Here is a 16,301-nt window from a genome sequence, read left to right on the forward strand (position 1 = left end):
GCTAGTACTTCATATATCGATATCGGTTTTGCGTTTTATAATTTAAAGATTAAAAATTGAAACAAAAATCAGATAGAACTAGATTATAATTACACTTGGTTATACTTAAAGTCTATGTAGTAAATTCTGTGATCCGTTTCCCAGTTGGAATGGTGAAGGCAAAACAAATGTGATATCATTAAATAGCTCATAGTAGTTGTGGAACCATGTACTGAATTTGTCATAGTTAACGTAGTTATATTATACAATTAAGGCTAACGCGTGAGTGAAGCAAATTGAATTATTTAGGTAACGTGACGCAGCGCTGAGGACAGCTAACTTGTGACCGACGTGAGCCGACACTAAATTATGTTTATTATCTGTTATAATAAATTCTGTAACCATTACACGCGTGTTTGTGTTACTTATAGTTGGTTTCTGATACCTTTAACAGTGGTAGAGCCCGCTTTAACATCTTCGCACGAATTGGCCCGGCTCGCCCGGTGAAATAACATGACCACACAGAAGACATGCGTGAAGTGGAAGCAATTCCGCGTTTCGTCTGATGAGTGTGCGTCCCGGAGGCCTAATTTAGTACTCTTTCCCTTCCCACTCTTTTTCTTATAAGGAAAGGATGGGAAGTGGAAGTGGACCTTCCGGATGGGAGGATGCATGGAAATGTTTTCTCTCTTTGTATCCTCTCCTCCGTCGATTAAAGTTAGGCAACGCATATGCAATTGCGTATGTCTATGAGCAGCGGTCACTTCGCTATTTCAGCGATTTTAGGTGGCCGCTCGCCTGTTTACCACCTTATGATAAAAAAAACTATTTCTGCGTGTAATATATTGTCATCTCTGTTTTGTTATTGATAATTACAAAGTTGACGATATGTTTTATATAGAGATATTGATTTCAGAAAACAACAGTTAGAGAATTATATTTTTATGTAATCCACAGCTTGATAGAGGTTATGATTTTTAAATTTAAATTTTACTTTCAAATATCAATTTGGAGCCTTTTGTAACTCAATTATAAGAAACAAACCGTTACTTCTTCTAGAACTTTGAAGAACTACTAGAACTTTTTAAATTCGTATATCTATGTAAAGATGCCCAGACACATAACATATTATTAAATAATGTGTTCTATGTATCTTTAAAGAATTTATAACAACCTTAACATAATAACAATGTTAGCATAATGTCTCGAGTGGCGTCGTCGTGTCGACGTGCAAGTTTTAATGGAGTCGTGATCGATCCGAACATTGTCCCTATAAATATTTTAACAGCTCATCAAAAATTAATTTATAAATTGAAACTACGATATCTTTACATCCTATGAGATCACGGGACTCTATAAATAAATTATATATTTAACCCTAAGGACACGACAGTACATAGTGATGAATTAAAAAAAACATTCTTCCCACTTTGCCCCAAAACTTACCTCTTAATTTGGTCAGCCTATGTGTCACCACAATTTAGTTACAATCAAGTTTATGATTCAAGATCACATACAAGATAAACACATGAATATTTTAATTCCTTTATAAGATGTTAAATAAAGCGTTTTATTTCAGATACAACACAAAGTTAACGGCGTTAGCGCTTCCGTCCGTAATCTTCGAGCCCAAGTTCCGAGGGTCTGTGAGGAACCTGGTATACTCAGATCTGCCCGGACAGCCACCGCGGAGACAGGAGCTGCGGCACTCCAGGGATTTAAAGGTAACATAAGAGTAGTACTGTAGCATTCTTGATGACATTATAGTGCTACGGTATTAAAAAATCGTAGCATAATGTTACGGAGTACGTAGCTCAGTGCGTAGCACAACAAAATAAATTTGTATACGGCTAGATGTTAGCTTTATATTCTATTATATAAGTACACAAATCGTTAGAACTTCATAATTGTATAATATATAAAGATTAGTCTCCTGCCATGTTTAGCTTTGTACACGAAGTTCACTACAATATTTACTGATGTGAAATAAAAATAATATCATAAATAAAAATGAAAGCGGAAATCTTTTTCGTTACTGTATTTAACTTTCCCGTCTTCACTCATCACTCAAGCACAACGCGGAAATAATATCTCGCGTTGTGTCCGCAATATAAATTAAATATAAGATGAGATCCCGCGCTGTCCCAGCCGGTTAGATATCGCCCTACTTCTCTATGGGTTTTTTTAAAACCGGTTATTTTTTTACTTGTATACCACTCTGATTGACATACTTGTTTTGTTATATATAACTAGCTGTCACCTGCTAATCCGTCTGCGCGGAATTAAATAAAAACTTAATTAGTAGCCAATGTACTATTCCAGACTATTTTCTACAACGATGCCTGATTTCAGCAAGATACCTTCTAACAAATATCCATCCATCCTTACATCGAAACATTCGCAGTTATAATATTAGTAAGGTGGTAAGATTAAAATCAGTCCCTTGTGACTTTCGTCTAGTTGAATTTCATATTGAAGATTTAATTGAAAAGCGTTGTCTATTTAAATCTTAATTAGGTTATAACAATACAAAACAATTGACTGTCGTGAACGTTATACTCTGCAATACTCAGAGTCATTAGGCGGTCACTACTTGAGCTGGATTTAAGCTTATGTCTAGTACGTCAGTTTTTAAGATAAATAAACTGTTTATGTACTAGTAATTTAAGTAAAAACAATGTTTAATTCGTCGTACTAAAACAAAACTCGTAAAAATAAAGATAATAATTGTTTCATAGTTAAGAACAAACAAGTCGACGTTTGGAGATAGGAGGAGGGAGGTGCATTTACACAACGTATACTTATTTTACCAGCTTTCATTTCTACCATTTGCTTGTTAAACTTTATAAAGTTCCTTAAGAGAGAAATTTTAATGATATTTTGTATATTTCGCATCGAATAGTACTCTTTATTTGTTATCCAGAAGTTTGCGAGTACTTGTTCAAGTTTTGTCTTCAAGCTCTGATTTTGTACAGACGAGTACTTAAATGTTGTGAAGATTATTCTTTAAAAAAAAAGTATTCGTGGAACTATTTTTCAATTGATTTATCAATTTTTCGTCTAAATTTAAAATGATGTGACTAAGTTAAATAGTGGCGCTCTTTTGCAGAGTGTTTTGGGTAACGTCGGCGCATTTATAACGGATTTATTTCCGAGGCTGCGGTCAGATTATACTCTTTGTGGCCAGATTTGAAACGGGCAATTTGTATAATACTAAAATATGGTAAATTTGCAATTCAACTTTGAATTAAAATTTATGATATTTATTATTGAAGTGTTTAGACAATTTAAAATACATTTTCTAAGGTTAAAGACACTTTTGATTATAATTTCCTTTGTTATTAGTATTTGTTATCAAATGTTTTATATTTCAAAAGATAAGTTGTAAAGATAAACTATCCAAATCTTAAACCGCAAAAAGTAAAATCAGCCCATGTTATATGTACCACTATAATTGATTTTCCTTAAACATGCAAATTTATATGATGAAACTTTAGTGGCCTTACGAAGGGTTTTCTTTAGGGAAATTAGTTCTTACAAAGTGAGGTATCGAAAGTAAATTACCAAGTCGCGGGGAATTTTGTTAATGTTCTTTCAAAGTAACTTTGGTGAAAGATCTTAAAAGCTTCTAAAGTCAAAAGTTACAGGCGTTAAAACGCCGCAGTCTTCAAGTTTGGACAAGTATGCAAAGACCTCATTACTCTCCACGTTGATACGCTTATGTGTGTTAGATTTAACAAATCTTACATAAGTAGTATCAAAATTTATGATGACGTATTTAATTCCAAATCTTACCAACATTACAAACGCGAATTTTTAAATGTATGGATGATTGGATATTTGTTAGAAATAAATCCAGATATAAAAGACTGCATGCATCTCGCTGAAATTTGGCATATATGTAGAACATTTAATTTTAATTTTCTTCAGACGGAGTCGCGGGGAACAAAGAACTCGTAAAGACAGTTTGAGCTATTTTTAAGTAGTTGTTAAAAAACTGAATTGTCGCGTGTATAACCTTTATCACTATAAGGTGTAAAAAATATATATTATCACACACCACGTGTGTTGTTGTGAAAAGTTTATTTTGTAATAAAAATAATTGCGAAATATAAATTGTTAAAATTGCTGAGTCTTGCAAAGATAAAACCGTGTAATATATTAGCTGTAATATCGTTAATCATAAACCGCAAAGTTAGCACAAGTTAGTCCACGTTCGCTAACATTTTAACGTCGCTGCTCTGTGCACTGCCGTACCAACTGTTATTTTTATATTTATGTTATAAAGTTGTAAAATAACGTTAACCACAATAATACGTTATGTATATTTATTTACACATGTTATTATGTTATGTATAGTTTACAAGCTGTCGCCCGCGACTCGGTCTGAGCGCGATTTAAAAAAAAAGATCAATAATTGAGATATAAACTTCCCTATCTCACAATAGGAGCAAATAACAGATGCTTACAAAATTTGCAAAGAATTAGTTCAGTAGTTTCGGAGTTTGTCGTGAACATAGATCGTGACACATTTTTTTTTGTGTAAGATTAATTTGGAATTCTAATAGAAAAGTTTTTTGCGATAAAAAGAAAGTTAAAGTATACTTTTATAGATTTTTTATACTTTTTTATATTACTTTTATTTTATATCGTTTTTGCTAATGGTTCTGCTTGAGACGGAACATCACAAACTAAAGAGCCATTAAAAAGCAATAACGCTTGCCTTAAAACATTTACAAACTTTAAAAAAGCTAGAAGTTTCAGATACGCTTCCATTACTTTCTTTTTCAAAAGATAACGCTTTATCTTGCTAAACAAAAAAAATTACTTAAGACAAGAATAAACTTGAAATTTATTTAAATTACGTAAACGTTTTTAATGGTTACTTATTAAGTTTCTAGGTTATAATAAAGAAAGGAAAGAATCCATTATGAACGTCGGCTTTTCAATTGTGCTTGAGTGGATTTCCTCGACGCGATTCTCCTTTTGTCATGGCCCGTCACGTTACAAAGACCGTCGTCGAGCACAAAACTAAATTAACTATAAAGATATTTGAGTCATCTGACGGAAGACTTTAAAAAAAAATTAATACGCTATAAGCCAAACTACTTTGACATTTTCCAATGAATTTTGATGAGAACTTAAATAAATTACTGTAAAGAAGCATTTTTGCTTACTTTATATTACGGCTTAGATTATGGGAAATTATTTTAGATATTAATAAAGTAATTATTTATAATATAACTAGTTGTCACCCCCAACTCCGTTCGCGAGGTATTAAAAGAAAACTTAATGAGTTCTTCCGAATATGTTCTACATCTATGCCAAATTTCATCGTGATCCGTGCAGCCGTTCTGGAGATATCTTGTGCTAAATATCCATCCATCCAAACATTCCTATTTATAATATGAGTAAGAAGTAAGATAGTAAGATAAGATTATTAAGGTCAGATTTCTGAATGTTTACTTCCTACTTTACTGATTACAAGTCACCTTTTACCAATCTTATAACTATGATTAGTTAAATCAAGCAAAAAAATAATAATACATGTCTTATAAAGCAGATTAAATCCAAGTTGTATTTAGTACAGTCTATACATTAGTGTCAAAGATTACGGGGGTATGCTTGACCTTATATTGCAAGTCCCACCGTCGCCCTAAATTGCCCACTGCTGCCGCCCGGCTCCACTTGAGTGGGCTACTTTACCAAGTATAGTGCTGCTATTATTATGTTACGATTTTACTGTGACATTTTAAGCATAACTTTAACAAAACGGTGTTTAAAAATTCGTACAATAAAACTACGGTTTTTATATATTGACATACTTGCTGTCGCCCGCGACTCTGTTTACGCAGAAGTGAAAAAATAAAACTTTATTAGTAGCCTATGTATTCTGTCAGGCTATGTTCTACATATATGTATTACAGCGAGATCCATGCAGCCTTTACAGGGATAATTTCTAACAAATATCCATCCATCCATTCACCTTATTAACTGGAGTGCTGCAAGTCTATGGCTTGCTACTTTACAGTAGAGTGTAAGAGTGAATAGCTCACCATAAAAACCACTTAAGGCACTTATTCTGTCTCCCTGTTCATCATTCAGTAACGTTGTCGCGGTCATTGACCTCTGAGAGTAACTGGTTGATATTGAACTTTTTATATGTAATTCTCTATGAACTGGATATACCTAATTTTATTCTTAACCCATTCAATGATCACAATATCTATCTAAAAACCTTATTTAAAATATTACCTAGCGAAGTAATTACAATGATCATAAGATCGTTCTTAAGGTTCGATTATTGGGTTGGGTTACAGATTACGAAAAAAAAACTGTGTACTGTTTTAAAGTGAAGTTAATTCTCTAATACGCCAGATATTTTGTGTTAAGTCTTCTTACTTTTTGAGTGCCCTTTACTGAGGGCAACTATCCATAGTGTATTTATTATGTTCAAGGATTGGTTAACGCCATATTCAAATAAGTAACGCGAGTATATAATCTGAGAAAGCAAATATCGAAGTTGGAAGTGTACGAATCACCTCCAGAGGTCAATGCCCCGAGAGAATAGCGAGCGAGAGGGAAGAAAGTATCGGTTGAAGTGCCTTTCATGCCTTTTATACTTTATCAAATCTTTCATCTTTTCAATAAAATTTCAACCAATGTCATTGATTCTTGCTATTCTACCGATTAGGTTCAGTTCTTGCCCCCTTTTGTTTACTCTACTATTATTTTATACTTAAATTTAATTAGCGGTTTAAAAAAAACAGTAGTTTTGTTTTTAGGTATTATAAAGGTATTAAGTAAAATTATAAATTATTATCTTAAAATACTGACTAATTTGTTTCAAACTAGATAATTCAGATTAAACTCTCTTTAAGTAAGTAAGTTTATGTTCAATGTTCCAAACTTGTCAGTCTAATCCCCTTTATACTAAAATTTCGGCAATAAATTTTTATCGATATTGTAAATTGGTATGAGTTATCGCTCATTTATTAAGAAAAGTTTGATAAGAAGTTCAATCTGACGACAGTTTTTTTAACTTTAAATTCAATGTATTTAAAACATACTTCTCGTTACGTTTAACTACATACGTTATTTTAAAAGATCAATATAAATATTTCATGTTTTAATATGAAACGATTTTCATACCTTTGTCTCCTAAACATAGAGCTTTTTAAATTATCGAACCGACGATCTACGACGTAGACCTGTATTTCGTAGTAATCTATATAACTTTACTGGAATTTCAACTTAGGAAGCTCTAATTATAAACATTTTTCACGAAATAAATAGGTAACGTGAAAATATTTCCTATTTTCAATCTCAAGGACCTTTATTTATAAAATCTCTTTAATTTTAAATTTTCTATAAAAGATATCTATGTTACATTGAAAATTAAGGTCGAAAATAAGAAATAGAAACATGCGTGATTAATATGCACCCTTTTAAATACTAAAAGGGACTCTAGTTAATGTACAATGACTGTCTTCCCTTCTTGAGGTTTCTTTGTTACTTGCGTGCATACCGCACAATAATCGAGGCGTTGCTCGAAGCACTTCCCCATTGTACTGCTCCGTGCAGTCGCTGTGTATCGACATATATTGACAACTCTTTCAAATTGTCTCTTCCACTTCTTTGTGTTTTATGGTTGCCTGGTACTTTGGAATTGTATTTCTCTTTGTTGTGAATAAAAGAACTGGTTAAGAGTTTATTGTTAAGGTGTGAGGTAAATTAATTTTTATGTTATTTTATTACATAAATTGTTATTTTAAAACGTTATTCAAAACTTAAGCGCAGTATGAAAAACATAAATTACGAAGTTTTTTCTTAAAAACAAACATTTTAAAAGGTTCCTTTTTCGAAATTAAAAATCCATCACGAGCCACTCTGTCGGCAATACTCATTAAAATGGATTCGCTAAACGATGGTGCGAATTGGGGCGACGCGACCGCGCCACTCGACTGCGAATTTATGATGAGCATATTTCTACACCGTCCTACAAACTCAACATAAATAGCGGTTTTTTTGACAATAAGTGTACACCGCTTGAATGTTTCATTTTGCGAGATTTCTATTTTCAATTGTTAAAATTTCATATTATTATTGCTACTGTTTTGATTAGTAATAAAACGCGAACACATTTTTATATATGACTAGCTGTCGCCCGCGACTGTGTCTGGCAGGAATTATAAAATACTTATAATGTGCTCTTCCAGACGTTTAGTGGTTCTAGAGATACCTTCTAACAAACATCCATCCATCCATCTTAACTTTAACATTTATAATCAGTCATCCAATTTAAGATCTTGACAAATCTAGATTGTTTATTGTTACAGACATCTATATGAGTTTTTGTGCCTATTTTCCATTAAATATTAAACTCTAAAAAGTAGTCATCGCGTTGCATATAATAAGGTTTTTATATGACACGGCGCCACTGTAACATTCGTTTATAGACGAAGTTAGTAGTAAATTTTAACGGCCATATAAAACTTAGACAATGGCCCGAACAGATAAAAATGTGATCACAACAGATGATAAATTCTGAAACCACAGACAAAGTTGCTTTAATGTGTTACTATCATCAAAATGGTATAACTTTATTAACTGCCTTATTAATTTACTAGCTGTCGCTCGCGAATCCGTCCGCGCGGAATAAAAAAATAACTAATGTTCTATATGTATGCCAAATTTCATCAAGATCCGTTCAGCAGTTATGGAGATAGCTTCAAACAAATCCATCTAAATTTCGCATTTACAATATTAGTAAGATTGAGTTAATAGCAAGTCTTGGGCTTACGAGCATTAATTAGGGAAATTCTAAAGCAACTAAAAACAAAGCTACATATATGAATATTTAATAAAGTAAATTAATATATTACGTTATTATCAAGTAATAACTTATGTTTGTTGTCGAGGTCACTTTCCACTTCTTTGTCCCGCGACGTTGAATCATAACGGCGACGAAGTCTAAAAGTTTTTAAAAAAATATTCACCCAAAGAGAAATATCACGTACAAAGAAATGTCTGAAGATGGTGTTACAAAGACAGACGTTTTTAATTCGAGACTTTTTTGGCATATTTTCCATGTTTTCTTTTATAAAAAAATCGTAATGATAGTGCAGCTTAAATGTTTCAATCATGTTATATCTATAAAAAGATTTGATTGTTTGTTTGAACCGATTTTTTACTGTTGGAAAGCTACGCTAATATAGGGTGGCGTAGGCTACATATATTTTTTATATCCGCGCAGACGATGTCACGGACAAATGTTAGTCTTTTTATAAGATCTTGTCTATCATAATTTTTCAATATATTATCCAATTTAAAATTGACTATTTAAAAAGTTTACGGGATTTATCATTTAACATTTTTAAGGATTTTAATGATTTTAATGTTATTTTTATCGTAACGTCCTGTGTCTAGTTTAAATTCAGTTCCCTTGTAATTCGCCTTTTAAACGAACACGTACAAGTCTTAACAGTAATTCCACGTACGAATTTGATACCAACGACCTTAACATGTAACTAATTTTGTACTTAATTAACGCATAATTAAGGTATTTTATATCTCACATCAAGACGCAGTTTCATTAGTCGTTAGCACCCGCGTACGTGGTGTGAAAGATTTCCTGTTCACAAAAAGGAGGTTAGTCCGCATGCGTTGGGCGATGGTATTAAATAAAAAAACACAGAAAACAGTAAGGAGGTAAGTATATAGTATTTGTCGTTCTTCCTTTCAATTTGAAATATGAACTTTGCTTTGAAGACACGGGATTCCCTTTTTTCTTGTATCCTATAACGTTAATTTAACGAAGCGTTTTCTTTCTTCAGAGAGTTTTAATTGCAGGGGATTTTTTTTTTAGTTTAGTTTTTTCTCATTTCTTCTACGCTAGATTTGCCATATAAATCTACACGAAAATGGTTCCATTTGTGGCAATTTAACTCTGAATTTGTTAGCAAAGCTTATTTAATTCCAATTAACAATTATACTGGAACCTTTGATAATTATTGGCAATATCTCGCTGCTGTATTATAATATAGAAAATATGTGGCGCTCCTTCGCTCTGATTGCGCCGTGTCGGCCATATTGTGACGTCATCGACACTTGACAGCCCGTACGCGACACGCTCGCAAGTGCCGTTGGAATAATTAATTTAATGATGTTTTCATTTGGACCGTTGCTTTTACAATTAATTGCTTTATACGTCATATTTCTATCATATATTTTTAGTTTTTAAGGAAATATCATTGAAAGAAAACCATATTAATTTGAATTTACTGTTTAAAATGTTCACGATCTCAGTTCCTTCGTAACTCTTGTCACTTATTTCTTGACCAGTGTGTCAAAATACTGTAATAAATAGTAATAAATTTCTTGCCTTTGAAAGCGTTATACTTCCGGAAGACTATTTATCAAAAATATCGATAAGACGAGTGACGTCATAAAGTAAATATTGCTTTTAAAAGTCTCAAGATGATTTGAGTTTTATAAATTATTTTGTAAACATGACTGGATTTTGATCTTTGGATTTTGATGAAATTTGGCATAGATGTAAAACATAGTCTGGAAGAACACATAGGCTTGTAATTTCTGACGGAATCATGAGTGGCAGCTACTTATAAAATAAATCAATTTAACAAAGAATTCGTGCAAACCCGTTAGAGACCGTCGTCTGTGAACAATTTCCAACTTATTTTGCTAGCTGTAAAGTCCGGGACAAAGGAAATGCAGACTAGGTTATGCATTATTAAATTAAAGGAGCTGACTTTGCTTTGTGAGACGTTAAAGTGCGACCGAGTGCTAGAGAAAGGAATAAATTTCCAATGAACATTGAGTCGGTTAATAAAAATTTATCAATGTTTAACTTCAGGAGTTTCTTAGCTTTCAAATTCAATTTTTAATTGTCTACATTTCAAAATTATTATTTCTCTAATGGACAATATTAGAAGAAAATAAAATAGAGAATGACGAAAAAATTTCATTAAAATATTCACACTCTTACTAATATTATAAATGCGAAACCTAAAATAGATGGATGTTTGTTAGAATGTATCTGCAGAACAGCTTAACGGATGTCCCAGAAATTTGACATAGATGTAGGACATAGTCTGGATGACCACATAGGCTATTGGGTTATTTTTTTTTTATTCCGAGCGGTCGGAGACGCTCGTGACAACTAGTCCAATATATGACAAAAAACAAAGACGTGAAATTACTACATCGTTATTTTTAAAAACAAAAGACATTTTAGTTAATAATTTCTTTTTGTATTGTTATTTCACAGTGGGAGCGATAATATTAATGTATTCAACATGTTAAGCTATCGTTCTAAAATCGATTTTACATTCCACCAAATCCAATTACGGCCCACCTGTGAAATTCGCATCCAATTTGTCGGTTATTATACACTTACGGCGACAAGAGTCTGCCCCGATTGCGGTTTGGCAGCTGTTATGTCGTGCGGATGACTTTTAACAGCTTGTAAAATCCACTAGTACTACTACAATTACTAATTAGTAAAATTAGTACAACTAGAAGACTAGAATTAAAAAAGAACTAGGCGCTAAAAATCGGCACTTTGAAAAGGATATTTTTCTTTTTCTTTGCCTTAGTATCCTTAAAGTTTAAAATATTATCTTTAAATTTGAAAGCTTTCAAGACTATAAGAAAGTTTAAGAAAAGTCTTAATAAACTTTAGTGAAGTTATTAGATAACAAATAAAATATATTTATCTTCGACATTCAACTCCTTTCATCTTTTGTTAAATTGAGTCCTGAATTTATTAAGTCGGTGCACAGTTTTCATATCTTTGTGAACTTCTTTTGAAATATAGTTTATTTAACTTTACACTTTGAGATAAAGAGAACTTATTGTTTATATACTTAGATGAAGTTTTCTTAGGTTGAAAGTGAAGTGAAGTTTACCTAAGTAAATATAAAATGAAGAGGTGTGAAATTATAATTCTATTGAGCTCTAAAACAGTTCTTTTTCACACTAATGGAATAACACAAATAATTTTACCAATATTATAAATGCCAACGTGTAGATGGATGGATGTTTGTTAGAAGGTATCTCCAAAACGCCTGCATGGATCTCGATGAAATTTGGCATAGATGTGGAACATAGTCTGGAAGAACATATAGGCTACTTATCAAGTTTTATTTTTAATCCGCGCGGACGGAGTCTTAGGCAACAGCTAGTGAAGCATAAATGATAAGTTTATTTATCGAGTAAGTTTTAAGTTAAATTATCAAAATTCAATTGCACAATAAGCTTTAATTTCGCGCTGTCGGCTTCGAAAATTGTACTGCTTCTTGGCATGTAAATCGCCAACACGATGTGATAGACGTCGAGTCACTATTATTAAATTAATTTAATGAATGCACCCCACTGAGAGAGCTATGAAGAGGCCTTTTATTTCTGCAATAAATATGACGTAATGTTTTATTCTTATGATAAATTTATTTATTTATATTCTATGATTATGGCTAATCTATATTATGTATTTATAAAACTTCCAGTCAGTTAATTAGGAGTTTTTTAGTGCTTGTTTTGCAATTATTTTTGGTCTACATTTTCTATGCGTATTCCGCATATTTCCAGAATCCATTTTTAAATATGCTTAAGAAGGCTGGTTTCTATTTTAAAAATTAAAAAATATTGTTAACAGTTATAAGCTTTCAAATGTCTAGAAGTGTACTGCTTGGAGAAGATATTAAAATGTGCATCTCTCGGGGCTCGTCCATTCTAATTGAGTTGTAGCTCTGCGGAACTTTGTTCTGCTCATTATTACTGTAACATAAGTAACGTCTTGACTGTTTGATTTGTTTCGAACGGGAGATGAGTCTTTATTTTCTTTTTTTCGACTTCAATTAGTATAATTGCATTAAAAAAAAAACATTGAAAGTAATGCAATATACGTTGTTATTTATGCATTTTAGTTTTCAATCATCTCGTACTAATAATAACAATGGAAATAAATTAATTTGATGAATATATAAATAGGACACACTTGTTTAGAGGAGCTGGATTTATTATTAGGCAACTCGTTTGCCCTCTTATGCTATTAAAAATTGGAGTGCTACCTTTTGTTGTCAAACTGAGTACCTCCAATACAAAGCGTACAATAAGAAAACATGAAGAAATGAAGCCACAAAGATGCTAGATAAGTATTTACAATGACCACTTTTTGTTGGACGAGTGTCTACATTGTACAAAACAGAAAAGAAGTCTTAGTAAGTTTACTTTGCATTTTATATTGATAGAAGTATATCGAATGTTGCTCTGCCCATAATCTTCCATAATTGCAAATATGTTGCGTACCTTTAATCTAGAGAGGAAATCGTACAAAAGTAGAATATCGACTCTTCCTATGCCTCTGCTCCTCTGTCAAACCCTTCTCGTTCTACTCTTGTAAAAAAGAGAGGGAAGGGATAGAAGATTAAAATTAGGCCATCGGCACCACACTCATCAGACGAAACGCAGAATGGTATCCACTTGACGCCTTTCTTCTGTGTGGTCGTGGAATACCACTGCAATGTGTAATAGCATCGGTCGAGCCGACACATTCGCGGAGCAAATGTTGTTGCTGGTTTACTTTTAAAATTGTTAACATGTTTTTGTTTTTTTATTATACAAAGAATAAAATGTGCTTAAAAAAGGATTTAATACATTTAATTATTAATATTGTAAGTGTATTCGGTTGTTAATAATTTGTGAGCGGTGTATAATTTATGCGAAGACACGAAAGCACTCTAGCAAAGTACAGTGCCGTACAACTGGTCTAAGTGTTCGCCAAGACGTTCTCTGCTTGACATTAGCGATGTCACACGACTGTACCGCACTGCTTTCAGACAAATTACGTGCGAGAATGTACTCGCACATACACATTGGATCGTTCGTTTGTAATCGTAGGTAAAAAGGTCTGGAACACGCTTTGTTACTATTTCTTATTCCAACTTTAGTTTTTTGCAATTAAAACTGCCGAAAGGAATCTTCTAATTATAGAAACTCATGTTATTCAAATTAATAATACATCGTATATTTACACTTTTATTATTAACTAGGTGTCGCCCGCGACTCCATTCGCATGGACTTAAAATAAAACTTCAAAAGTATCCTATGCGTTCTTCCGGACTATACACATCTGTGTCAATTTCATCAATATCCGTTCCGGAGATAACTTGTAAAAAACATCCATCCATCCATACATTTTTTTAATATTAGTAAGATTAATATTCGAGGAAATGTTCGCAACTTTATTTATTATGCACTTAAAATTAAATTAAAGTCGTTATAAATTAAGTTATACTTGAAATTTAATAAAGTTCAATCAAGTTATTTTATGGTTATTTAAGTTAATTTTGAATTCTGATAAACTCCTATAACTCTTGCAATACTTATTTAAAATAATATTAATTGTAAAAATTGCTTTTGAAAATTATGAATAATAATCTATTCATGGTGTTAATTTTAGTCTTTGAGATTTGGTTGTACTGTAACCATCTAATTAATTGGATATTACACGTTATGTTTGCGTGTAAAAACACTAGCGTGTTATTTCATATACAAAATTGCATGCCGATATCGATCTGAATGTAATGGAAATGCTCGATTATAAAGCAATTTCTAACATATAATTTTTTTTGCCTACACAAAATAAAAATGACTCGATGCAATCGTATTGCGGTGTTTTCTAATTTGCATAAGTGTTGTGTAAATTTATGATGTAAGAAGGTTAATACGACAATTTATAAAGGACTAGCTGTCGCCTGACTCCATCCAGACGTTATTAAAAAAAAAAAACTAGTTGCCTGTGTGTTCTTCCAGACTATGTTATATATATTCGAACTTGCAGCGAGATATATTGAGCCGTTCTGAAGATAATTTCTAAAAAAGAAGATGAAATGTCTATTAAATTGTTTACGATTTTGAATGTACATTTTTCATTGCCGTTCTATGCCCTTTCGCAGAATAACCTTAATATTTCTAGTAATAAGCTATTATATGTAGCCGGTTAGAACTATTATAAATAATGTAAAAAAAGGAATAAGTGATAATCTTAGCCATAGAGTAGGAGATTTAACGTTGTTTAATGATTCAGAATTAACAGAAAAGTATATGCTTAAACTTTGTTATCTTAACAAACAATAAGTTAAGTCTGTGTAAGTTAGAATCATAAGTTAGACAGTGAGTTTATACTGTTGCATTATTAGTGTTAAGTTAGTGCTTTAGATCAAAGCAATGGTTAGTGTAGCGAGCGGACAAGAACTTAATTAGCGGCAAGTCGCTCGCAGCTGCGGCGTTGTTTCAAGTTGCAACAAGTTATAATTGAAACAATATTGCATGAATTAAGTTGAGAACTTAACTCTACTGTTGGTTAAAGTAACAATTTAAATATTATAAAAAACTCACAACTCATTTATAATTTTTGTTAAAGATTTTACGTTACAAATGTCTGACTTTATAATTATGTTTTTATAAGTAAAACGTCATGATATTAAGTGAACCACTCGCTCAAATTTTTCTGCCATAAAAGATAAGGAACCAATATATATTTTGTTTTAAATGTTTTTGATATAACATGGAAAAACATGCAAGTTTTAAGTTTACACAACAAAATATTAAATTAAAATTATAAATCAAATATTTAATTAAAATGTTGCATGAAAAATCGAGGCCGAGAACAATAATTCTTTTCTCTTGTTTTATTTATTTATTTTTACCTGCAGTTGGTTTAGTTTACAATGTACTTTGCATTTTATATGAACAGGTAGAGTCGCGTGCTCACGTGGCGTGTACTGTTTGCTATTATATTCGACGTCAGATGCGTCATCCCTCAGGCGGATGTGAATTTTAAATTTTATTATTATGAAACGCTCATGAAATATGTTTTGTAATTTAAAATGGATTTCTTGTATGTTTTTAACTCGATTCATGCGGTAACATTTTTAAATCATATAAATCAGTATGTAAAGTTATATAAGCTTTAGAGTGTAATTTAATGCCATAAATTTTAAAATGCAATGGTTTTAATAAAGGAAAGATAGTCGATGTGATTTGCGAGAGTAATTTCAGCACGTCAATTATGGTACTCTGTAAATTACCTGAAGACTAAGTTAGTTAAAGTTAAAATAAATAAGAAGTAAACAAACATGAAAGTAACATTAAACAAAAGTTATACTTATAGGCTCCGCTTGCTCTGACTTCAAATGTTTTTTTTTTATATCATAAGGTGGCAAACGAGCGAGCGGCCACCTGAAATCGCTGATATAGCGAAGTGACCGTTACCCATAGACATACGCAACCGCATATGC

The 16,301-nt window shown here is 32.0% G+C and overlaps 1 protein-coding gene across 1 annotated transcript in view; it reads left to right on the top strand.

Moving 5' to 3' along the window:
* LOC106120392 (neurexin-1) overlaps positions 1–16,301 on the top strand; it is an 85,561-nt gene that overhangs the window by 39,163 nt on the left and 30,097 nt on the right. The window contains exon 4 of the mRNA XM_013315736.1: positions 1,559–1,703. Within this exon, the coding sequence (XP_013171190.1) occupies positions 1,559–1,703 (145 nt within the window). The remainder of the gene's footprint in view (positions 1–1,558; positions 1,704–16,301) is intronic.

Source organism: Papilio xuthus, unplaced genomic scaffold (genome assembly GCF_000836235.2).
Source record: "Papilio xuthus unplaced genomic scaffold, Pxut_1.1 DF826961.1, whole genome shotgun sequence".
Taxonomy (NCBI): domain Eukaryota; kingdom Metazoa; phylum Arthropoda; class Insecta; order Lepidoptera; family Papilionidae; genus Papilio; species Papilio xuthus.